Source organism: Phyllobates terribilis, unplaced genomic scaffold (assembly GCF_046119375.1).
Source record: "Phyllobates terribilis strain yellow unplaced genomic scaffold, ASM4611937v1 Scaffold_1__5_contigs__length_1240528914, whole genome shotgun sequence".
Classification (NCBI taxonomy): Eukaryota; Metazoa; Chordata; class Amphibia; order Anura; family Dendrobatidae; genus Phyllobates; species Phyllobates terribilis.
Window position 1 is genome coordinate 38641406 of NW_027362761.1, and position 27165 is coordinate 38668570.

General features: G+C 46.1%; 1 protein-coding gene across 2 annotated transcripts in view; it reads left to right on the forward strand.

The window, feature by feature from the left end:
- Positions 1-27165, forward strand: part of NCAN (neurocan) — a 398804-nt gene that overhangs the window by 278512 nt on the left and 93127 nt on the right. For both annotated transcript variants that reach the window (XM_073661046.1, XM_073661047.1), the window contains exons 4-6: positions 9804-9978; positions 12214-12341; positions 12847-13134. In XM_073661046.1, coding sequence (XP_073517147.1) covers positions 9804-9978; positions 12214-12341; positions 12847-13134 — 591 coding nt within the window. The remainder of the gene's footprint in view (positions 1-9803; positions 9979-12213; positions 12342-12846; positions 13135-27165) is intronic.

A 27165-nucleotide genomic window follows, 5' to 3' on the forward strand; every position in this document is an offset into this window, starting at 1 on the left:
GCAAAAGCTAAGTAGAGGCCAAAAAATACATAGTTTGAGTACTTCATGCATGAACCGGCACATGGACATGAAGCATAAGTTGCAGTGGGAAGCTCAGTGTGCTACAATGCGGTCTAGCCGGCCGGGCCAACCACCGTCTGCCATATCTTGTGCATCCGCGGCCTCTTCATCCTCTGTGACTGGGGGGACAGCAGTCACACCTGTTTTGGGGCGCAGACCTGCCACCTCTTTACCCGCAACAGCCAGCGTGATTGGCAGGTCATCATTTTCTTTGGAGGTGGTAACACCAGCTGGTCTTGAGCGCTGTCCGACATCGATAGCACCACCTTTGGATCAAGGCAACCTAACATGTCCGCCTGCATCTTCCTCACAGACCGGCAGTTTGCCGGGGACACCCTTATCAACCCCGTCTAAGCACAATAGCCAGCCCTCGGTCCCTCAGATGTGGACAAGTAAAAGACCATTTCCTCCTAGCCATGAGAAAGCTAAGAGGTTGAATTTCACCATCTGCAAGCTCTTGGCTACAGAAATGCTGCCTTTCCGCCTGGTGGACACAGAGGATTTTCGAGACCTTATGTCCGTCGCAGTGCCCCAGTACCAGATGCCCAGTCGGCACTACTTCTCAAAGAAAGGTGTGCCTGCGCTCCACCAGCATGTCGCACACAACATCACCGCTTCTTTGAGAAACTCTGTGTGTGACAGGGTGCATTTCACCACAGACACTTGGACGAGTAGGCATGGACAGGGGCGTTACATGTCGCTGACTGGGCACTGGGTAACTATGGTGACAGCAGGACAAGGGGCTGCTGTCCAAGTCTTGCCGTCCCCACGAGTTGTGCGTCAATCCTCTTTATGTCATTTTTCCTCCACTGCTTCTGCCTCCTCAACCTCCTCTCGGTCTTCCACCTGCACCCAAAGCCTGTCTGGTCATGCCACAAGCTTTCTAACTGCGCAGAAGGGATCCTGCACACCTCCTTACTATGCTGGCAGTAGGGCTCAACGTCATCAGGCGGTTTTTACATTGAAATGTCTGGGAAATGTGAGTCACACAGCTGAGGAGTTGTGGTCAGCTCTGGAGAACCAATTTCATGAATGGTTGTCTCCACTGGACCTGAAACCAGGGAAGGCCGTGTGCGACAATGCTGCAAACCTGGGTGCGGCCCTTCGCCGGGGCAATGTCACACACGTGCCTTGTATGGCTCACGTGTTGAACCTGGTTGTCCAGCAATTTTTAGCCCACTATCCCAGACTAGATGGCCTTCTGCAGAGGGCACGGTCGCTGTGTGCTCACTTCCGCCGTTCGCATCCCGCAGCTCAGCGACTTACATCTCTACAGAAGTCGTTGGGCCTGCCACTTCACCGGCTAAAATGCGATGTGCCTACCCGGTGGAATTCAACTCTGCACATGTTGCAGCGACTGTGGCAGCACCGACAAGCCCTGGTGCAATACGTTCTGACGTATAGCCTGGGCCAACGAGATTCAGAGGTGGGGCAAATCACGCTGGAGGAGTGGTCTCAGATCAGGGACCTATGCACCCTTCTGCACAGTTTTGAAATGGCGACGAAGATGTTTAGTGCTGACGATGCCATTATCAGCATGACTATTCCGGTGATTTACATGCTGGAGCACATGTTAAACAGAATTCGGAGTCAGGTGGTGGCACAAGAGGAGGTGGAGGAAGTAGAGGAGGAGGAGTTGTATGCGGAAGGGCTAACATCTGCAAGGTCCAGATGGTCGGCAGCACCAGGGCGGCAGGCATGTGAGGGTGGGGGAGATGATTTTACCAGGGCGCATGGTAGCAGCCAAACTAGTGAGGAAGGTGCAGGAGCCCAGGAAGAAGTGGAGGACGAACTGATAGAAGACTCATCAGATGAGGGAGACCTTGATCACATTTCTGTTGTGCGAGGTTGGGGGGAGAGGACAGAGGAAGGAAGCATGATTGTTACCTCGCCACCAACACAACAGGGACTTGGTGCTCCTGGATGCGCAACACACATGAGTGCCTTCTTGCTGCACTACCTGCAACATGACCCTCGAATTGTGAGAATTAGAAATAATCCTGACTACTGGGTTGCCACACTGTTAGATCCCCGGTACAAAAGTAAATTTGCAGAAATTATTCCTGCCATAGAAAGGGATGCACGCATGCAGGAGTATCAGCAGAGACTGTTGCAGAATCTTACATGTGCTTTTCCACAAAATACCAGTGGTGCACGTAGTGAATCTCACAGTTCCAACTTGCCAACCGTGGGACCGTCAAGTGTTCAGCACTCAAACCGTAACAGAACCACAGTATCTGCTGGTAACATCAATTTTGCGGAATCATTTCACCACTTTTTTAGCCCATCCTTTGCAAGGCCACAGGAGACAAGAAGTCTGACACATAGTCAACGCCTAGAGACGATGGTACAGGAGTATCTCCAAGTAAACATTGAAGCCACGACTGTGTCACTGGACCCTTGCTCTTTTTGGGCTTCCAATCTGGATAAATGGCCGGAGCTAGCCACTTACGCCTTGGAGATCTTGTCATGCCCCGCAGCCAGCGTTCTGTCTGAACGTGTGTTCAGCGCTGCTGGTGGTGTGCTGACAGATAAGCGCACGCGGCTCTCCACTGATAATGTAGACAGACTCACGTTCATAAAGATGAACAAATCATGGATCCGAAACGACTTTTCTACCCCTGTGTCATCCTGGGGAGAGTAAAAGCTTGATGATTGGTTAAAATCACCCTACCAACCGTTTTAAGCTTTCAAATTACTAATCATGTTTATCTGTATCTTGACTGGAAAATAATTTGGGCTTTGTAGCAGTGTGCAGCACTGATCCTATTAGGCCATCTATAATAAGCTTCACCAGATTTAAAATTAAAAATAATTTTTAGCTGCATCTAGCCCGGAAAATAATTTTGGGGCTCCGAGATGCGCAAGACACATAAGTGCCTTCTTGCTGCACTACCTGCAGCATGACCCTCATATTGTCAGAATTCGAAGTAATCATGACTACTGGGTTGCCACACTCTTAGATCCCCCAAACTTTTCGATCAACCTTTTCATTTTAATAAAGACCAAAAAAATGGTCATTTTTGAAATTATAAGCATTAGCAGGTTGTTAGAAACTGAAATCAAACAGTTTTCAACTCAAAACTTTATTCTAGGTGATGTTACATTTTCACATAGGACCCCTTGTTCGAAAGGAGCTTCTGAACTCTCTCGTCCATTGAATTTGTCAGGTTTTGGATGGTTTCTGCTTCAATTGTTTTGCATGAGGACAGAATACCCTCCCAGAGCTGTTGCTTAGATGTGAACTGCCTCCCGCCATCATAGACACTCCTTTTAATGATGCTCCAAAGGTTCTGAATGGGGTAGAGGTCAGGGGAGCATGGGGGTCACACCATAAGTTTGTCCCCTTTTATGCCCATATCAGCCAGAGATGCAGATGTTTTATGTGCAGCATGAGATGGTGCATTATCATGCAGAAAAATGATCTTGCTGTGAAATACACGGTTCTTCTTCTTGAACCATGGCAGGAAGTGCTGTTTGAGAAAATCCACATACATTATGGAGTTCATCTTTAGCGCCTTCAGGGATCCTAAAGGGGCCGACAATCTCTCTCCCCATGATTCCAGCCCAAAACATTACTCCACCTCCTCCTTGTTGGCGCTGTAGCCGTGTTTGCGTGGGGTGTCCATCAACCAGCCATCCTCCACTCCATTCATCTGGACCATCGAGCGCTGCACGGCACTCATCCGTGAACAAAACAGTTTTGAAATCAGTCTTCATGTAATGTTTGGCCCACTGGAGCCGTTTCTGCTTGTGTGAAGTGGATAGAGGAGGTCGACAGGATGGCGTATGCACAGCTGCAAACCTCTGAAGGACCCTGTATCTTGTTGTTCGGGGGACGTTGGAGGCACAAGCAGCTTCAAAAACTTGTCTGCTGCTATGACAAGGCTTTTTTGCCGCTGCTCTTTCAACCTGACGTAATTGCCTGTAGGAAAGAGTCCTCAATTTGCCCTTATCAGCACGCACACGTGTGTACTGTGAATCAGCTACATACTTCTTGATTGCCAAGACACTTCATCCTGATCATCGCACAATGTTGATTGTAGTCATGCCTTGACCTAAACACTCCACAATTTGTTGCTTCTCAGCAGCCGACACATCCTTTTTCTTTCCCATTTTGGCAGAAAATGTAGGCTGCTTAATAATGTGAGAGAGCCTTCTTAAGTAGTCTTGCCTTTCATTGGACACACCTGCCAAACTAATTAGCACAGGTGTCTGCAATTGCTTACAGTGATATAAAGAGCCCTGACACACATCACCATCAATGAGTTTAACTGACAAACAAACAAATTCTTCCCTTATCACTCCTAAACACTTTTTGCATAATAATTTGGAACGCGGTGTACATGTGCTTTTCCACAAAACACCAGTGGTTCACGTAGTGAATCTTACAGTTCTAACTTGCCAACCGTGGTCTGTATGGAATTGTTCAATAAAGGGCCCAAAATTAAGATAACATAGATGGGAGAGGTCTCTATGAATAGGAATTCCTAAGTATTTGATACCCTGTGAGGGCCAGGCAAAGGGAAAGTTGGACTGGATGGAATCCTATATGGATTTAGGGAGGGAGACATCGAGGGCCTCAGACTTCGCTGCATTGATTTTAAAATTTTACCATGTAACAAAGTGATCTATTTCAGCCATAACAGCAGGGATGGATATATGTGATTGAGTGATATATACTAGGACATCATCAGCAAATAGAGAGCACTTGTACTCGGTGCCTCCCACCTCAATCCACCTAATATTGGGGTTATGGCGAATTGATGAGAGCAGGTGCTCCGTCACTAGGATGTATAAGAGAGGGGACAGAGGACATCCCTGCCTTGTCCCATTGGTGATTGTGAAAGGTGATGAAAATGTTCTGACGCACCCCCTGGGCCTTGGGACACCCGGAGCCGGACCCTTTTTGGTGGATGCTGGTGGTTGTAGTCTTCGTGGCGGCGATCCGGTTCCGTGGCTCAGGGCGGTCAAACCAGTGGCGGAACTATTTATGTGGTTTTGATGTTTAAATGTCCGACTACGCCACCCGTGGATTGCGGTCAGAGTGAACTGCCGCTACAGGGCAGACCGCTAAGGCTGGTGTTGTGGGTGCAGCAGAGCGTAGCATAACTCCCCACGGGAGGAGTATAGCCTCAGGGCAGTGTATGCGGAGGATGGGGGTGATGGTGCAGGGCAGCAGCAGTAACGACACGGAGTCAGTGATGCAGTTCAGGGCCTTTACTCACAGTTCTTATTATCCAGACCACGTCTGCAGGTAACGGCTGCCCACGTAGTACTGTGCTCACCAGGTGAGGGGCTCAGACAACTCCCAGATAACTTTGGAGCGCTTCACAGGACCCCCTTTGTGTGTCCTTTGTCTGGCCTTTCTTACCAACACTTCTGTCCGGCTGCCTCGGGCCTCCTCTTGGTAAACTTGGCGCCAGTTTCCCTGACCCTATGTGGTGCCTTCCTAGCGGGTGGAGCAAGGGGCTGCGCCACATAAAATGTCAGAGCCTCCGGTTTCTAGCTGAGGGTCGTTTCCTGCCTCCACTAGTTCGGGGACCGGTCTCCCCCTTTGGCCTGACCCCTCCATGCAGGTGGATTCGGGCGTGCGGTGGCGACTCGCCCGTCCGCACCCCTGGGATCCCTTCATTCCTCGTTCCTGGAGCCTTCTCCGCTCCTCTTCCTTCCTTCTCCCTCTTGCAGGCCTGGGCCTCTGTTACTAGGCCCGCCTCCGGAGCAGAGCTCATGCAGAGCCCCTGCTCCCTGCCACTTCTGCTCAGACTTCTCTGCACTGAACTAAGATGGTGCCCACCTTTTATACTCCCTTCTCAATGCACCCAGGAACTGCTTCCTCCCTGCTCCTGCACTGCAGGGTTCCCCTTCCTCAGTGTTCCCTCCCCCCACTCCAGCCAGGGACAGGGACTGTCGTGCCCATCTCAGGGGCATATTGGTCGCCCTGCCCCACGGCAATGTGGTGTAATGCATGCAGGTGTCGGGTCCTGATCCACACTCCATCCTTATCTGAGAGTGAGATATCACACCTCTGGGTGAGGTGCAATACGTCTGTAGCAACCGAGCCCTCGGTGCTACAGTTCCATTTATCTTCAGCCTAGGTGACGTATTGTGATACAGGGCCGTGATTTTGGCTATAAAAGGGTTCCCTAGACCCCTACCCCAAGCTTTTTAAGAGAATCATATATGGCGTGCCAGGAGACTCTATGGAATGCTTTCTCAGCATCCAACGAGAGTATCTACTTACAAATTTTTAACTGCATCTAGCCCAGGAAATACTTTGTGCCTAGTAGCAGTGTCTGCTAGTCAGCGGATTATCCCGGCTGTTAAGCAAGCTACACCACCTGTAGTTTGGACAGTTAATTTTTTCAAAGGAAATGCTTCGGGACCACGGGATACTTAGTGAAGAGCATCAGGAGGCACCCCAAGGCATAGGGGCTGGGACTGGCACTAGGATGCCTTGCGGTGGACAGCCGAGCTCGATCCTTATAAAAGCTTTTTAACTGCAGCAGCTTTAGTGGACGCTACTGGAGCTGGAATTACGCGGCTGCTGGCATGAGACTTGCCCTCCAATAGATCCTTGTAAATGGATTTAAAGTGTATTCATTCAAATTAGAGGGACAATTTAAATTAAAAAGCTTAGAGCTGCCTCCACCACAGGGGGGCTCTCTCGACCCACCAGCGGACAGGCACCAGTATTGGGAGAGGGGGGCTGGCCGTCAGGGTTCACCGCGGCTCTGGCACAAACCCGGCGACACGGAGGTGGCACGGGCAGGAGCGGACTGGCCGTCTCGGCTTCTCACTTTTTGGATTTTAGAAGGGCATGACATGCCTATATCTGTGTCTCCCCCTCCTTTTACTCCTCCACCTCTTTTCTTTTCGCATGACTATATGTACTTGTCACTTTTCCATGTGTTAGTTGTGTCTTCTGAGCAGTTTGTCAGCTTTTGGACACCTTTGAAGGTGTTTTCTATGTGTTTCTATGTGTTTTTGTTTGCCTGCCATTGGTTTTAACGGTGTTCGAAGGTGTTCGACGAACAGTTCGACGAACAGTTCGGCGAACACACGGGTGTTCGACGAACCGAACCGAACTCGAACACTACGGGGGTGGCTCAACACTAGTTATAACGCTCAAATCAGGGCAAAGACCAGTGTGATAGTGATAGATAATGAAGCTGCTGACATGTAGGGACAACTGTAATATACTCATCGCTGCTTGAGCGATGTACAGAAGTGTCCCCGGGAGCCCAGCATATGGGAATGCTGTTTGGTCTCTCTCCTCACTAAGCAGTGAGATCTTGCAAGTTACCCCGGGATCTGACTGCTTACTGAAGAGAGAGAGACCAAAAAGTGTTCCCATATGCAAGGCTCGTGGAGACGCCACTTCAGTTTCTGAGAAGACTGATCCTCGCCGCATCAGCAGCGATAATGATATTATAGTTGTCCCTACCTGTCAGCAGCTTCTCTGTCTATCACTATTACACTGGTCTTTGTTCTGATCAGAGTGTTTTCATTCCGATCAGTACACAGACCAGTGTGACAATGGTAGTGAGGCTGAAGACAGGCAGGGAAAAGTCGTCTAATAAAGGAGCCTTATGTCTTTGGGAGCACTCACTGCACAACACTGAACATGGTACCAGTTTTGAGCACACTGCTCAGAGCAGATACGTCACCTACGTGCTATGAAGTAACGTACTACTTCTAGGTATGTGGGGAAATAGTGGCCACTTTTTACGGATTAGAATATAATTTTCATATATTTCCAACATTAATAAAAGCCCCTTCCTCATTGATTTTTTAATTACTTAAATTTAGAATTTAGTTACATTTTTTTTGCTAAAAATATGTTAAAATAAAAAGGGAGGGGTAATTTTTGGTGATACGTACTATTTAAATGTATTTTTTGGGGACAATGTTCTATTCTATATCATAATGTGTGTTAAAAATAAAAATTAGAAATCTTGTAGTTTTCAAATTTGCTACTCGGCCTTTTTTAGACTCTAACTTCCTGTACTTTCAGGAAATCCACATCAATTCTTCTAGGTACTCTTGCTCACAGTTTTTGAAGGACCTCGGTAGGCAGGTTGTACCTAACATCTTGGAGAGCTAACCATAGATTGTCTGTAGATGTCAGCTTGCGTAATTCCTCACTGATGGTATTGCATGATGAATAAGTATCTGTCTGTATTTCTCAGCATTAAGGATGCAATTAATGCTTATCAAATCACCATACATCCATTTGCTGAAATGCTGCCCCAAATGTGAACCTCCACCATGCTTAACTGCTGCCTGCAGACAGTCATATTTGTACCGCTCTCCGGCCCTTCGACAAATAAATTACCTTCTGTTCAGGCCAAATATTTCAAATGTTGACTCATCAGTCCACATCACATTCTGTCATTTTTCTGCACTCCAATCTCTATGTTTTCTTGCATAGTTGAATCACTTTGTTTTGTTTCCATGTCAAGGTATAGCATTTTTGCCACAACTCTCCCATGAAGACCAATTCTCAATAGACCTTTTCAAACAGTTATTGGGTTATGGGTTCCACTGGTGGCTGGCACTTCTGAGCTAATTGCACTGCTGAACATCTTGTGATTTCATAGGGAAGTAAGCATGATGTGTTTTTCATCTGCTTCCCTAAGTTTCCTTTGCCAATCACTGCATCTATTGTCTCAATATTGCCCATTTCTTGGTTCTACTTCAAAAGTAGCATATTTTGAAACCTCATTCTGCTTTAAAATCTTTGCCTGTGAGATCCCTTGCTCAATCAGGATAAGTACCCTCTTGTCTTGTTGCTGTGCTCTGTCTTGCCATAGTGTTTGACCTGTGAAATGAAACTGTCTTCAGCAACCTCACCTTTTATTATCAGATTTTGTTCTGTTCCTCATCCAGTTTTACGACTCTTACACAGCTGTTTCTATTTTAGTTAATGGTGGGGTTTCAACCTACAACTGAAAATGATGATCATTATCCACTGTTTGATATAATTAGCTACTCATATACCTGACTATAATCCTACAAAGTCCCTGACTGTGCAAGTGTACCTAGAAGAATTGATGCTTTGATACTACTTTATACGCAAAGGGTGGTCACACCAAATATTGATTTGATTTCGATTTATTTTTTGTTAATTCACTTTGCTTGTACTTTTAATTAATAAAAATAAACTATTAACAGTTCTATTTTTGAAAGCATTCTTACTTTGCAGCATTTTTCCATACCTGCCTAAAACTTTTGTACAGTATTGTACTTGCAACACGTATAACTGATTTAAACAACAGGTCATTTTCTGATGATAGCCTCCCTTTAAGTGGGAATCTTGCTAGACACTCATTCCTGTAAAATAGTTATTCTAGAAAACTCAGTGAGCATTGTAAAGGCTAAACAATGACTACAGTAGGTGGGATACAGCTTTTATCTTTCATTATTTACTAGGCTCCTTTGAGGGCTGATGTGCTTCAGTACCATATTACATGATAGGTGAGGCATTCACATTAAACTGTTCTCTGCGCCAGCTTCAAAGCGACATATAAATAGTATTGCTTTGATAGATCTCTCTGTAGTATTATGGTGCATTGTAACAAAATGCTATAAGCAGCATTATTATTCCTGCTCACTTGGAAGTTTGGGATAAGGAAATATATAAAAGTAAGCAAATCATGAATTAATTCACGGTATCATGCTGGGCTCTGATGTTATCTGTAAAGCAGCAAAGAGAAAACCTCTCTTTTTTTCCTTCCTAGGTTTGGTATTTCATTACCGGGCTGCTAGTAATAGATATGCCCTGACATTCCCCGATGCCGTGCGCTCCTGTGAGGAGAACTCTGGTGTCATCGCATCTCCAGAGCAGCTGCAGGCCGCATTTGAGGATGGCTTGGACAATTGTGATGCAGGATGGCTATCTGACCGAACTGTCAGGTAAAATTTTTACTGAGAACATATCTATGGAAAAGCTGTTTAACATTTACAAAAATTAATATTTAATGCACGTAGCTAGTCTGAAAGTAGGAATTTAGCCAAGAAATACTACAAATTGCGATATTTCATCTAATCATTAAAGCTAAAAATATGCAGTCTCTGAAAGTCATTGTCACAGGGTATAATGCTCCATTTGTTCTCGATGGGGTAGACCCCTTTATGATTATTTTCACAAATGTGCTGTAAACTGCACTAAAAGTCAATTATTTATACATTATTATTACAGATCAGCACTAGCGTCTTCTTTTGTAAAGGAAGTTTTTGTAGTACAGACTGCAAAAATCCCGTCCAGCTAGAGGGGCATGTAATTATTATTATTATTATTTATTATTATAGCACCATTAATTCTATGGCACTTTACATGTTTAAAAGGGGTACACATAGCACACAACAAGTACAATAATTTGAACAGGAGGAGAGAGGACCCTGCCCGCGAGGGTTCACAATCTACAAATTACATTCAAAACTTCCATAAACAGGCTCCATCAAAAGACATTGGGCACGCACGACACATGCACTAGTTGCTAATGCACAGTATTAGGCTCAATGCTTATTGATGGAGGCTGCTGACTCTTTGACTGATATAGTTGTCCAGAAAATGGACCACATTTGATAATAGGTAGTGTCTGGTGTGTCCATTCAATCGAAAAAGGAGGAAGCCACCTCACCGTAAGAGCCTATTTTCTTCTGGAGAATGGAGCAGTGGCACTGCCAGAATGAAAGCAACCATGGTATTATAGAAAAGTATCCAGCTCGATGAATAAAATGTTCAGCTTTATTGCTATACTTGTTATAACATCATAATATCCAAGTACTGTCCATCAGTGGGAACGCCAACGCTTTTCTGGTGTGCATGGTTCCCTTACTCATCATTATCTCTCAGTCCTTGTTGAATCAAAAGGGATTGAACAGATGGCTGATTACATCCAAGTACTGTCCATCAGTGAGACCGCCAACGCTTTTCTGGTGTGCATGGTTCCTTTACTCATCATTATCTCTCAGTCCTTGTTGAATTAAAAGGGATTGAACAGATGGCTGATTACATCCAAGTACTGTCCATCAGCGAGAACTCCAACGCGTTTCTGGTGCACACTGCACCTTAACTCATGATAAGTAAAGGTGCAGTGTGCACCAGAAACACGTTAGTGTTCTCGCTGGACAAATATTGTCTCGATGGACAATATTTGGATATATTGAGGTATCCGTTCTATCCTTTTTAGGTCAATAGGGCTGAGATATAATACCATACGCAACCTATGGATAATGCTCTTTACTTGACAAAGCAACTATGTTTTTCTAATCCCATACAACTTTGTTAAAATCTTTGAGAGAAGTTAGGAGTCTATAGATTAACTGGTAAAAGAAAAATCAACCCCATTGGAGCTACTTAAATGTCACAATGCTGCTTCCTGTGCGGGATACAAAAGGCTTGAAAAGTCTGACACCCAATCAGCTTACGGAACAAAGAGAAGGCTTCAAGGAATAAGTGTATGTTCATAGTGTGTATGTTCACACAAGTTTTTTCTTGTGGAATTGGAAGCGGATTAGTATATTATAATTAAAGAAAAACAAATTCATTAGTAGAAGTTTGTTGAATTTTTCAATGTAGCAGCTTTTTCTTTAGATTACTAAAATAATACTTAAAGATGGTGTTAGCAATGAGTAGTATAAAGAGTCGGACCATAGCTCCTTCTACCCTCAGTCTCAGGAGATGCCAGGTATGTAATTATACTACGTGCAGGGATTGAAACCTATAACCCAAGGGGCCCAAAAGGTCCCTTTGGACAATACAAGAATTCCAAAACTATTGAAGACCCTTGATAATTAGGTGCCCTGTTGGAGATTTTGCACTGGGGTCATGAGCTTCAAGGTGCTGCCACTGGCAGATGCTGACAGAGCCAATCACAGGCACATAAAGAAGTAGAAAGCACTTTCCTTTTGCTGTATGATCCATTGCTGCCAACATTTTAAAATAATCTCGATTGACATTTTTGCTGCTAATATATCTAAACTCATCAGAATCAACTCTTCAGAGGCCCTGCAGTGCAATCAAAAGGAAATGACACTGCAAGGAAAATATCTGAAACCTGCAAGGCAGATTAACTGGACATTCCATGAATTTTTCTAATAACAACATTATGATTAATTCTACATTTTTCTGTTTTTATTCTACAGATACCCAATCAAAATACCCAGACCTGGTTGCTATGGGGACCGAAATAATGTTCCTGGCGTTAGGACATATGGAGAGAGAGAACCTCAGGAAACCTATGACGTGTACTGTTACACTAAGAGCCCCCTAGGTAGCTTTGCTATTGCTGTTGTATTAGATTCCGGTCTTTTACCATTGAAGTGGTTGATCAGTCTAAGAAGAAAATTTTCCAGTCACTTTATAACACTACACTGTCAAATCGTGACACTTTGCAATCTGTACACTGTCATGATTCCACTCTATTCCCAGCGCAATTTGCATACTTGCAGTCACGTGCTGATTAGACTCTCCTCCCCTAGAACGTTGAGAAGCAGAGGAGAGTCTAGTCGGCATGTGGCTTGCACGGGGCATGCAGGGAAACCGTAACAATGTGCACATTGCAGACTATCATGATCAAGGAGTCTGTAGTCAAATAGAGTGACTATAGACCTGTCTTCTTACATTGGACAATCTATTTAATATTGCAATAGTTTCACTAAAGCCATATGATTTCATCTTTGTAATAGACTTATTTCATATGTCATTATAAAAAGAACAAAAAAAGAAAGCAGCAGATTATCCTTTGCTGTTAACATTTATGGTCCCTTTAACCGCAGGCGATGTTTATTACGTTCCTGAAAGAAGCTCTCTGGACCATGCACAAAACTTATGCTTGCTTGATGGAGGGTCATTGGCCACTGTGGGTCAGCTGTATGCTGCTTGGAGAAAGGGACTGGACCAGTGTGACCCAGGATGGTTGGCAGACAGTAGTGTTCGCTATCCAATACGGAATCCACGGAAAAACTGTGGCGGAGAAGAACCAGGGGTCCGAACATTATATCAATACGTAAACCGAACAGGATTTCCGCATCCTCAAAGGAAGTTTGGGGTTTATTGCTTCAAAGGTATTATATACTATCATTATTTATGTTATATTAGATTTTATTACATTGTATTATGTCTGTAGTGACATAAAGAATACTTTTCATGTTGTGCAGAATTTATAAAATAAAATATGTGTCAGAGATCTGATACATGCATATGTACTGTACATGGAGAATATTTCATATAATACTTCAGTATTTCCAAAAATCACATAATCAAGTACAAAGCAAAATCGCCAAATTGACTACAAGATTTTGGGCAGCAAGTTTTTTTTTTGTTTCCAGGAAATCATAATATTTAAAATAAACGTCCACAATGAGAATTCAGTTTTTGTAGGTACAGAGCTACAAATTTGTTGCACAGCCTTTTTGTTAGGCTCTGTATGCAGTGACATGTGACAGTTTGGATAACCCTGGTCAAACTTACTGTTATTGTGAACAGTTACAGCGCACCTGTCAGCAGGATTGTGCTTAGTAAACCACATACACTGTAAGGTGGGCGCCATTACACTGAGTAAAATGATACCTTTGTTGATGAAATCCGTCCTGTGGTTCTTTTATAATCTTTATTTTCAGTTCTGCCATAATGATATGCTCGTGCTTCAAGGCGGCCTTTGGGGAGGGGCTGTAGCTCGTACTCTCATTATGTATGCCTATCTCTGGCCTCTGACAGGTCACTGTGCTTTCAGTGACCTGCCTACTATTGTAAATACTACATGTGTAATTTGTGTGCCACAGATGAAATTTGCCTGCACCAAAAATGGCCCCCGCCGCCCACGAATGCGCAGTAGCATCTCCCGGTAAATATATTTTCCCTGCTTATTTCACCTCTATAAAAGAAATAACTTAATGTACTTTTGGGTTCTATTGACAGGAAAATAATTTCAATCTATGAAAAGGTGATATCTAACACAGTGCTGTATCTCCACGATGATACAATTGGAGCCTTACTTTCATACTGCTTTGGTTCCTTTCTCATACGTGTTTCTACCTAAACCTTATTTTATTCCAGATTTACAATTTCACAATAATTTGAAGTGCCTTTTGTGAGAATGATCTTATTAGTAGAGATTAGCTGTTAGTATGCGCACAGATAGCGATGCCAAGGTTGCATGTTAAGCCAAGGTTACAGCTCATCTAAAATAACACCACTAGAATATTGTATTCATTCATGCATTCCTTTACAGTTTTCATATAGATCTCCAGTATTTTACATAGGCATTTGTAGCGCCCCGAGGGTTCGGCCGCTACAGGGGTATTGCACCTCAAACCAGAGGTGTGATATCCCACTCCCGGGTAAGGATAGAGTGTGGACCAGGGCTCGTTTAGTTGCATGCATCACACACACCCCATTTCCGAGGGACAGTTCAACGGTGCTCCCATTAGACAGAAATGCAGGCACGACAGAATCTGTCCCTGGCTGGAGTGGGGAGGGGGGAGGAAAACCCAGTGATGTAGGAGCAGATAGGGGTTGGGTCTCTGGGCATAGGTAGGAGCCCATTGGTTGCAAGTCACCTGGGCTCATACACAGAGAGGGAGGTATATAAAGTGGGCACCATCTTAGATCAGTAGTCAGTTGTGTCTGAGAGAGGAAGTGACAGAGCAGGGCCTCTGTGGAGCTCTGCTCCGGAGGCGGGCCTAGCCTGTGAGGCCAGAGCCAGCAGAGAGGACAGAAACTGAAAGGAACAGAAAGGAAAGGAAGAAAGGAACAGAACACCAAGAGAGGCCCAGAGACACGAAGGCAGAAGGAACCCCAAAGGCCCAGGAGATTGAGGGTGACGGGTTGGCAGAACAGGGTACCGGATCCCAAGTTGGTGGAGGCGACTAATCCTCAGCCAAGGACCGGCGGTCGTGATCATATCTTGGTGCGACCCCTCACTACACCTACTAGAAAGGCATACCACATAGGGTCAGGGAGGTGAGCACGAAGCCCTCCCAAGAGAAGGCCCGCGAGAGCTGGACAGACGTAGTGTCACTGGTGAGGCACGGCCAGAGAAAGGAGTAGAAGGGAGTCCTGTGACACACTCTGGAATTGCCTGGGGGTTGACCGAGCCCCCTGCCTGGTGGACGCAGCACGGCTCGGGCAGTCATTGCCCGCGGAATGACTTGGGACATAAAGAACTGTGAGTAAAGAACTTGAACTGAAACCCCACGTCTCTGTGCTTCATTGCCGCACCAGCACTACTAGTGCTGGGACGCCCGCACACCATCACTCCCATCATCCACATTCTCTGCCCTGGGGCTGCCCTCTTCCCGTGGGGAGTCACACTACCTCAGCTGCATACACCATCAGCCCCAGCGGTCTGACTTGCAGCGGCGGTCCGCACTGACCGCAATCCACGGGTGGCGTAGTCGGACAATTAACCTAAAACCCATAAAAGACTGCCACTGGTTTGACCACCCTGAGCCACGGGACCGGGTCACCGCCACGGAGACTACAACCCCCCAGAGACCTGGTTCCGGGTAGCCCACACACGAGCGCAAACGCGGCCCAGGGGGCGAGTCAACTTTGGCGTAGTCGGCAGGATCGTTACCAGCCCGCCACTAACGGTATTGCGTGCCTGAAGGAGACTTTGCACTTACCTGAGAGAAGTTTCCCGCCATCCGGAGTCGTCTCCTGCTATCTTCAGTCGTCTCCCGCCATCTTCAGCCGTTTTCCCGCCATCGGACGCCATCTTCAGTCGATTCCCTCCATCTTCAGTCGTTTTCCCGCCATCTTCGGCCGTTTTCCCGCCATCGGACGCCATCTTCAGGGCGCCGCGCGGGAAGAAGAGAAGCGTGGACGTCCAGGGCGCGCGAGACTTGAAGCCCCGCCCTACGCACCGACGCTGCGCAAGGTCCTGGAAGGGAGAGAGAGCGACGCTGACGTTAGCAGAGCGCGACACCAGGTCCTCAACGCAGACCATCGCGAGCGGAGCCGCGGCCTACAGAAGAGGATCGCCGGAAGGTAGGCCACGGTTAACCGGGGGGAAGAAGACATCAGGAACGGAGGGCAAGATGGTGGACCGGCAGCAGACTAAGCTGCCCAGCATCGGCAGTGCCCCAGCCGTCGCGGGCCCCGACCAGCGCCAGGAGAAGACGCGTGACGCAGGAGCAGTCGCGGGAGCAGGTAAGAGGAGTCTCCCTGTCCCGGACGCTGCCAGCGTCAGCCTGCTCCCGGGCCCCCTGGTGGAGCCGCCGATCCTGGGCGCTGCAGACACCGACCTGCTCCAAACCCCGCAACAAGCCCTGCAGCCTAGCCCTCCAGCCCTGGGCACTGGCGCCACCAGCCCGCGCCCAGGCACAAAGTCGCACCCTCTGACTCCGGGCGTCATCAACAGCGGCCTTCTCCAGACCCCGCTGCAAGGCCTACTGCACCGCAGCGCAAGGGGCGGGTACGCCCTCCATGTCCATAGAGTGGTAGGAGAGGAGGAGCAGTACCACTCAGACCCCGAGTACCAAGATGACCCGGACGGGTCTGAAGACTACCGCCAGGAGGAGCAAGGAGCATCAGGAGGACACCGTTACCAGTGAACGGTAAAGTGTAACTGTACATAGTTACCCGTCAGGGTATGAGAACAGTTAAAGGGACTGTTTCCAGAGAAAGTGTGGTCCCCGTTGGGACTGATATAGAACTGTGTAGAAGTTACCCCCTATATCCCTTATCTGGCTGGGGACTGAGAACAGCCATCCCTTTTCCCTAACCTGGCTGGGGACTGAGAGCAGCCATTCTCCTAAGAAGAAAGAACACCTGGTCGCAAGTGGCACCGCGGCCAGTACCCAAGAATATGTTTACTTAAAGATGTTTTATAATGAAAGTTTTATATGCTGCTAAAGTAATAATGCAAATGTTTGGTAAGGTGTTTTATATGACAAAAGAGTTCCGGTAGTAATGACCATATCTAGTGAAAGAAAAATGTTGAAAAAGAGGAAAGTGTTTCCCATAAAGGGAATTAAATAATGTCGTCCGTTTTCTATGTGAAAAGTTTTGAAAAAGTATTGCATGTTTTTGAATTGTCTTTACTCTTTTCCAGCCCGAGGACTTGCTGTGGTTTACCAGGGGGGAAATGTAGCGCCCCGAGGGTTGGGCCGCTACAGGGGTATTGCACCTCAAACCAGAGGTGTGATATCCCACTCCCGGGTAAGGATAGAGTGTGGACCAGGGCTCGTTTAGCTGCATGCATCACACACACCCCATTTCCGAGGGACAGTTCAACGGTGCTCCCATTAGACAGAAATGCAGGCACGACAGAATCTGTCCCTGGCTGGAGTGGGGAGGGGGGAGGAAAACCCAGTGATGTAGGAGCAGATAGGGGTTGGGTCTCTGGGCATAGGTAGGAGCCCATTGGTTGCAAGTCACCTGGGCTCATACACAGAGAGGGAGGTATATAAAGTGGGCACCATCTTAGATCAGTAGTCAGTTGTGTCTGAGAGAGGAAGTGACAGAGCAGGGCCTCTGTGGAGCTCTGCTCCGGAGGCGGGCCTAGCCTGTGAGGCCAGAGCCAGCAGAGAGGACAGAAACTGAAAGGAACAGAAAGGAAAGGAAGAAAGGAACAGAACACCAAGAGAGGCCCAGAGACACGAAGGCAGAAGGAACCCCAAAGGCCCAGGAGATTGCGGGTGACGGGTTGGCAGAACAGGGTACCGGATCCCAAGTTGGTGGAGGCGACTAACCCTCAGCCAAGGACCGGCGGTCGTGATCATATCTTGGTGCGACCCCTCACTACACCTACTAGAAAGGCATACCACATAGGGTCAGGGAGGTGAGCACGAAGCCCTCCCAAGAGAAGGCCCGCGAGAGCTGGACAGACGTAGTGTCACTGGTGGGGCACGGCCAGAGAAAGGAGTAGAAGGGAGTCCTGTGACACACTCTGGAATTGCCTGGGGGTTGACCGAGCCCCCTGCCTGGTGGACGCAGCACGGCTCGGGCAGTCATTGCCCGCGGAATGACTTGGGACATAAAGAACTGTGAGTAAAGAACTTGAACTGCAACCCCACGTCTCTGTGCTTCATTGCCGCACCAGCACTACTAGTGCTGGGACGCCCGCACACCATCACTCCCATCATCCACATTCTCTGCCCTGGGGCTGCCCTCTTCCCGTGGGGAGTCACACTACCTCAGCTGCATACACCATCAGCCCCAGCGGTCTGACTTGCAGCGGCGGTCCGCACTGACCGCAATCCACGGGTGGCGTAGTCGGACAATTAACCTAAAATCCCCCACAAAATACCGCCATTGGCCTGACCACCCTGAGCCACGGGACCGGGTCACCGCCACGGATACTACAACCCCCCAGAAGCCCGGTTCCGGGTGCCCCTCGGCCCAGGGGACAAGTCACATTTACAATACCAAAAAACATATTTACCATTGGTTAATAAAATCACAATATGTTTCAATCAGCAATGTTCATTCTTTCATTTATTTTCACATTCTCCGATGTGCAGCCTTTTTCAAGTTTCAGATTTATATTTTGTGGGAATGTCCCTCCCAATAATATAGACTCGATGTGTGGTCTGTACATTCAGGGTAATTAGGTTTTCACTACTAATACAAGCCAAATACCAAAAAAAAGTTGAAACAATGTATAAAATGTAAAGAAAACAAGAATGCAATGATTTGGAAATCTCTTATAGTCACATTTTATTATTCACAACAGAACATTGGAAACATATCAAAAGTAGAAAGTTAGACATTTTTCCATTCTGTGAGGCAGTGACCGGGATCGTAAACGAGGGACGTTATATATCCCCCAGAATGTGTACAGAGACCTATTAAAATCCATTGGAGTGCATTGCAGTCACACACACAGCTGCGGCTGCAATGCAGGAATGAAGGTGAGCATTCACCTGGTCAGGCTATCTGGCTAAGGCAGATTAAGTAAAACCCGGCAGGGCCTTCATTTCTTGGAGGAGGTCACAGGAGGCAGTGGGGCGGCCTCCTCCCTCCAACCCGGGTTTTCCAGTGGCTCTTGCCACAGGTCCTTTAAAACTCCTGCACTAACTATTAGTGTTGTTCTTTGTTGCAACCTGCTGGGAGCACAGCAGGAAACCTCAGCAGTATTGAGGAAGGCTGAACCACTGCCTGGGAAGGCTCTTCACCTGTCAGGCTCTGAGCGGCCCGGTGTGGCCGTTGTCCCCGGCAACCATTGTGTATGGACTTTCTGGTAACCCGGCTGCGAACCGGAGGACTTTCTGTTAACCCGTGAGTAGCTGAAATAAAAGCTGTTTATGTTGGACTTGCTTGGGTCACTGCCTCAGTTACTGCACGGTGTGAACACCGTCGCCTTACAGTTTGGTGGAGAATGCAGGCATTGTGACTGAGGCATACCCCCACCGGCAGCTGCATGGCCACAATCCGGCCGGCCACCTTTCAGCCTAAACCTGTGGATAAAATGGAGGAGCTATTAAGGAAATTGGTCCATACGCAGCGGCAGCAACAGCAAACCAATGAGCTGATCATGCAGCAGCTCACAGCTCTGCGGGAGACGCCGACGGCACCAGCACCGGAACGTCGAGAGGCCCGGGACGAGGTTGTGGATCAGTTAGTGGCACCTCAGTCGTACCGTCGGGCGATTCTCGAGATGGCACACTCACACCTGCTGGGTGGACACTTAGGGGTAAAAAAGACGCTAGAACGTATCTTGCAGCGGTTCTTTTGGCCTGGGGTTTACGCGGAGGTCAAAAGGTACTGCGAATCCTGCCCCGAATGTCAGTTGACCACACCCACTGCAAGTTTCCGTAGCCCATTGGTACCCCTGCCGGTGATAGAGGTACCTTTTGAACGGATTGCAATGAACTTGGTTGGACCCATTGTAAAATCCACCCGTGGACACCAACATATACTGGTAGTCGTCGACTATGCCACTCGGTACCCGGAAGCTATACCACTACGCCACACCTCGGCAAAACTGATTGCACGGGAGCTGTTTGCCATGTTCTGTCACATTGGACTACCCAAGGAGATCCTGACGGATCAGGGGACCCCCTTTATGTCCAAAGTGACTAAGGAACTATGCAAATTGCTAAAAATTAAACAATTTCGCACCTCGGTGTACCACCCTCAAACCGACGGGCTAGTAGAACGGTTCAATAAAACCCTCAAGTCCATGTTAAAAAGGGTGGTTTCTAAGGATGGAAGGGATTGGGACATGTTGTTACCCTATTTGATGTTCGCCGTCCGTGAGGTACCCCAGGCTTCCACAGGGTTCTCTCCCTTTGAGTTATTGTACGGCAGACACCCTAGGGGTCTGTTGGACGTAGCCAAAGAGACATGGGAACAAGAGCCAACTCCGCATAGGAGTATAATTGAACACGTGGCTAGTATGCAGGACCGGATCACGGCGGTCATGCCCATCGTGAAAGAGCATCTGTTAGATGCCCAGGCAGCTCAGAGGCGCACATATAATAAAAGAGCCAGAGTCAGAACTTTTAACAAGGGTGATCGGGTGTTAGTACTGGTACCCACAGCCGAGAGTAAGTTCATGGCCAAGTGGCAAGGACCATATGAGATTCGAGAAAAAGTGGGGGAGGTAAATTACCGGGTGTATCAGCCCGGAAGGAGGAAACCTGAGCAGCTTTACCATGTAAACCTGCTAAAGCCTTGGAAAGATCGAGAGTGTTTAGTTACAGACGTCACCCCGGGCATATCACCAGAGAATTCTCCACCTTCAGCCAGGGAAGCATCCGAGGGGGAGGTCAGGATAAGTGATGCCCTCACTAAACAGCAGCGACGGGAGGCTCGCTCGCTGGTGCAGCACAATACCGACATGTTCTCAGAGCTACCAGGTAGGACTACGGTTATCCAACATGACATTGTCACCGAACCTGGGGTACGGGTACGAATAAGACCATACCGGGTACCCGAGGCCCGGAGGCAAGCCATCACAGCTGAGGTAAAACAAATGCTTCAGTTAGGCGTCATAGAGGAATCACGGAGTGAGTGGGCTAGCCCCATCGTACTGATTCCAAAACCAGATGGATCATTACGCTTCTGTAACGATTTCCGGAAATTGAATAAAGTGTCAAAGTTCGACCTTTATCCAATGCCCCGGGTGGACGAGCTGATTGAGAGACTGGGGCAGGCCCAGTACTTTACCACGCTCGATCTCACCAAGGGTTACTGGCAGGTACCTCTCACAGATTCGGCGAAGGAAAAGACCGCCTTCGTAACTCCAGAGGGTCTATACCACTATGTGGTCTTACCTTTTGGGTTACATGGGGCCCCGGCTACATTTCAGAGGTTGATGGACATAGTGCTCAAGCCTCATCAGGAGTACGCGTCCGCGTATCTAGATGATATTATCATCTTTAGCACCAACTGGCATACGCACCTATCACAGGTACAGGCAGTGCTGGATTCTCTCAGAGCCGCAGGGTTAACGGCAAACCCAAAAAAATGTGCGATAGGGCTAGAGGAAGCCCGATATTTGGGGTATGTGATAGGCCGAGGAGCTATCAAGCCCCAAATCAATAAAGTTGAGGCTATAAAAAGCTGGCCTAAACCGTCAAGTACAAAACAGGTGAGGGCGTTCCTTGGCATCCTTGGGTATTACCGCCGGTTTATACCTAATTTTGCTGGGCGAACGGCGGCCCTGACCGATCTCTTGAAGGGAAAAAAATCGGTAATGGTTCGGTGGAACCCACAGGCAGAAGAAGCTTTTCAGTCCATGAAGTTGGCTCTGTGTGGTCAGTCGGTCCTCATCAGCCCCAACTTCAAGGAAACCTTCATTGTACAGACAGATGCCTCGGAGGTAGGCCTAGGGGCGGTATTGTCACAAAAAGTGAATGGTGAAGAGCACCCGGTCACCTACTTGAGTAGAAAACTTGTCCCGGCAGAGAAAAACTATAGCGTGGTAGAGAAGGAGTGTTGGCTATTATGTGGGCCTTGGAATCACTACGTTATTATTTACTCGGGCGTCAGTTCCGCTTGGTGACAGACCACTCACTCTTGGTATGGATGAGGAATGCCAAGGAGAGGAATGCGCGAGTCACCAGGTGGTTCCTGTCTCTGCAAAATGTCAGTTTCTCTGTAGAACATCGCCCTGGGAAGTTGCAAGCAAACGCGGATGCCCTGTCCCGGGCACCCTGTATGGTGGCAAATGTTCAACCCCACAAGTTTGAACAGAGGGGGGGGATATGTCAGGCAGTGACCGGGATCGTATACGAGGGACGTTATATATCCCCCAGAATGTGTACAGAGACCTATTAAAATCCATTGGAGTGCATTGCAGTCACACACACAGCTGCGGCTGCAATGCAGGAATGAAGGTGAGCAATGACCTGGTCAGACTATCTGGCTAAGGCATATTAAGTAAAACCCGGCAGGGCCTTCATTTCTTGGAGGAGGACACAGGAGGCAGTGGGACGTCCTCCTCCCTCCAACCCGGGTTTTCCAGTGGCTCTTGCCACAGGTCCTTTAAAACTCCTGCACTAACTATTAGTGTTGTTCTTTGTTGCAACCTGCTGGGAGCATAGCAGGAAACCTCAGAAGTATTGAGGAAGGCTGAACCACTCCATGGGAAGGCTCTGCACCTGTCAGGCTCTGAGCGGCCCGGTGTGGCCATTGTCCCCGGCAACCATTGTGTATGGACTTTCTGGTAACCCGGCTGCGAACCGGAGGACTTTCTGTTAACCCGTGAGTTGCTGAAATAAAAGCTGTTTATGTTGGACTTGCTTGGGTCACTGCCTCAGTTACTGCACGGTGTGAACACCGCCGCCTTACAATTCCTTATGACAAAATTAACTCATTTGGAAATTGATGGCAGCAACACATTTCAAAGTAAGTTGGGAAGGGTTAACAAAAGGCTATATATATATATATATATATATATATATATATATAGTTCACAAATGCAAGTTTAAGTCTGCATCTCTGATGGTATGGGGTTGCATTAGTGCCTATGGCATGGGCAAATTATACATATTGAAAGGCAATATCAATGATGAGCATTATATAGAGGTTTTATAACAAAATATGCTGCCAGAAAATGTCTACTTCAGGATGATGCTTAGCCACATACTACATCCATCACAATAGCATGGCTTCGCAGAAGAAGAGTTCGGGTGATGAATTGACTGCCTGCAGTCCAGAGTTTTTACCAATAGAAAACATTTGGCATATTATGAAATGACAAAATCTGGCAAATAAGACCCAGGACTGGTGAGCAGCTAGAATCCTACATTAGACAAGAATGGGACAACATTCCTCTCCCAAAACTCCCAACAATTGGTCTCCTCAGTTTCTAGACATTTACAGAGTGCTATAAAATGAAGAGTGGATGCTACACAATGGTAGACATGGTCCTGTCCCAACATTTTTGTGATGTGTTCCTGTCATCAATTTCTAAATTAGTTATTTTTTTCAAATAAAATGGAAAAATGTCTAACTTTCAACTTCTGATATGTGTTATATGTTCTGTTGTGAATAAAATATGACTATAATTTCTAGATTTCCAAATCATTGAATTCCTGTTTACTTTACATTTTACACAGCATCCCAAAATTTTTGGGAATTATATATCAATACAGCTGCTTTCCTCCTTTTTTATAGCATGTTTTCTCTGCCCTCCCTAAGATACGTTCTCCCTCTCCATGGAGACCTGTGTATAGCCCCCTCACTGCTGTACATGTACAGTACAGACCAAAAGTTTGGACACACCTTCTCATTTAAAGATTTTTCTGTATTTTCATGACTTTGAAAATTGTACATTCACACTGAAGGCATCAAAACTATGAATTAACACATGTGGAATTATATACTTAACAAAAAAGTGTGAAACAACTGAAAATATGTCTTATATTCTAGGTTCTTCAAAGTAGCCACCTTTTGCTTTGATGACTGCTTTGCACACTCTTGGCATTCTCTTGATGAGCTTCAAGAGGTAGTCACCGGAAATGGTTTTCACTTCACAGGTGTGCCCTGTCAGGTTTAATAAGTGGGATTTCTTGCCTTATAAATGGGGTTGGGACCATCAGTTGTGTTGTGCAGAAGTCTGGTTTATACACAGCTGATAGTCCTACTGAATAGACTGTTAGAATTTGTATTATGGCAAAAAAAAAGCAGCTAAGTAAAGAAAAACGAGTGGCCAACATTACTTTAAGAAATGAAGGTCAGTCAGTGCGAAAAATTGGGCAAACTTTGAAAGTGTCCCCAAGTGCAGCTGCAAAAACCATCAAGCTCTACTGCCCCAGGAAAGGAAGACCAAGAGTCACCTCTGCTTCTGAGGATAAGTTTATCCGAGTCACCAGCCTCAGAAATCGCAGGTTAACAGCAGCTCAGATTAGAGACCAGGTCAATGCCACACAGAGTTCTAGCAGCAGACACATCTCTACAACAACTGTTAAGAGGAGACTTTGTGCAGCAGGCCTTCATGGTAGAATAGCTGCTAGGAAACCACTGCTAAGGACATACAACAAGCAGAAGAGACTTGTTTGGGCTAAAGAACACAAGGAATGGACATTAGACCATTGGAAATCTGTGCTTTGGTCTGATGAGTCCAAATTTGAGATCTTTGGTACCAACCACCGTGTCTTTGTGCGACGCAGAAAAGGTGAACGGATTAACTCTACATGCCTGGTTCCCACCGTGAAGCATGGAGGAGGAGGTGTGATGGTGTGGGGGTGCTTTGCTGGTGACACTGTTGGGGATTTAGTCAAAATTGATGGCATACTGAACCAGCATGGCTACCACAGCATCTGGCAGCGGCATACTATTCCATCCGGTTTGCGTTTAGTTGGACCATCATTTATTTTTCAACAGGACAATGACCCAAAACACACCTCCAGGCTGTGTAAGGGCTATTTGACCAAGGAGGAGAGTGATGGGGTGCTACGCCAGATGACCTGGCCTCCACAGTCACCAGACCTGAACCCAATCGAGATGATTTGAGGTGAGCTGGACCGCAGAGTGAAGGCAAAAGGGCCAACAAGTGCTAAGCATCTCTGGGAACTCCTTCGAGAGTGTTGGAAGACCATTTCCGGTGACTACCTCTTGAAGCTCATCAAGAGAATGCCAAGAGTGTGCAAAGCAGTCATCAAAGCAAATGGTGGCTACTTTGAAGAACCTAGAATATAAGACATATTTTCAGTTGTTTCACACTTTTTGTTAAGTATATAATTCCACATGTGTTAATTCATAGTTTTGATGCCTTCAGTGTGAATGTACAATTTTCATAGTCATGAAAATACAGAAAAATCTTTAAATGAGAAGGTGTGTCCAAACTTTTGGTCTGTACTGTATAAGAGATAACACAGTAACAGTAAGAGAAAGGAGGAGGCAGCAGGAGTTCTGATGGATTTGTTACATTTTTGCAAAAGCAGTGAGCTAGAAAAAGAACTTTCACACTTTGCAGCATCAAAATGGTTGAACATTTTTACTGAAAATTATTTAGAAAGTTGCTTAACTTTTCATTTAGGAAGCAAATGAATAATAAAGAAATCCTATTTGAAAGTGTACTGTATATTGTTTAAAGACATTTATTTAAAATATGTTATAATGAAACATCCGATTTGAAATACAGTTTTAACACGTATAAAAAAAATGAACATTACGCAGTAAACCTCTCCACCCTAACATTAACCATTTCAATACCAATTGTTTTCCCAAGGTATAGTTTTCTTTTAAAGAGACATTACAATCCTACAGACACCTTTGACAAGGAAAACACGATTTTTACATTTTTTAATTGTAAAAATGGCTCTAGGCTGCAATTTCCATTCACTCTCTGATTTTCTGACCCTAATATGCAATTTGCAAACCTGATCCCGATTTCACACTTATCTTCTGTGGGTATGCCCTTCTCAGTAATACATGCTGGATGTGTTTTCTGTGAATCTAGAATGCTACAGTCTATATTAGATGTAGCACAGCTTCAAAAATTTACTTCTTTCTCCTTTTAGCTACAAACCTGTGTGATTTCCTTCCCATTCTGCAGGCTTTTACAATGAGGAGTTTTTGATCCACTCCATCTTTTGCAGACTTTGCCATGTATGCTTTCCTCATTTTCTACCCTCTGATAGCTTTCCTCCTGCTAGTATTTCTAACACTGTAGTACGGTAAGAGGAGGAAAAGGGAGAGCAAAGAGAGCAAGCCCTCTGTTAAGCAGATAGATGGTTTTAACCCATCATACCTAGGAGCAGCACACAAAAGCAGCTACATAGCCAGCTATGTAAAGAAGTTGCACCAAGACTACAGTAACAAAGTAGAACCCTCAGAATTGAGTGATTCCATAATTTTTTCCCTCTGCTTGGTCTGAAAAAAATTACCCTTACTGAGTACCACATTGTTAATCTTGATTTCTTTTAGTGTTTCTTAAAGCCCTAAAGTTGCCACAACTGAATGAACATCCTCCGAGCCCGGTGATTCCATAATTTTTTCCCTCTGCTTGGTCTGAAAAAAATTACCCTTACTGAGTACCACATTGTTAATCTTGATTTCTTTTAGTGTTTCTTAAAGCCCTAAAGTTGCCACAACTGAATGAACATCCTCCGAGCCCGGTGATTCCATAATTTTTGCCAGGGGTTGTAGTAGGACATTTTTAAAAAGACCTTGAGAAAGTTGCTTAATTTTGCATTCCGGAAGCAAATAAACAATCAAAAAACTATTGCAAAGGTGTATGTAGCTTCAAATATTATTTACACATACTGTATTTATGTCTTGAAATATTAATAGTGATAATAGGGGAAGGAATTTTCTTTTATAAAGCCCATTATAGAACACTAAAACTTTCTTATCTCAAGCATAAATTAGTTATTTACAGACAAGATTATATTGCTACAGCAAATGAAGATAACATTTCACTTTTAAGGTTACTTTAAGCATGGTTTGGTAAGTGAGTAAAATACTCTAGGTGATCAGAGCATGAATTCATTACCAGGTTATTATTAAACAACATTTTTTTAAATTATGCTTATTCCCCTTTCATCCATGTAAAATCCATCATGCTCTTCCACCATTTCCTTGAGATGTGCAGGAGAAAGTGGAATGTGACTGAAACAACAATGCTTTGTGCTGCCTCATCCTCTGATCGAATGGGCGATTTCCAGCTATAGGGTAAAAAGATTGATTAGTAAGAA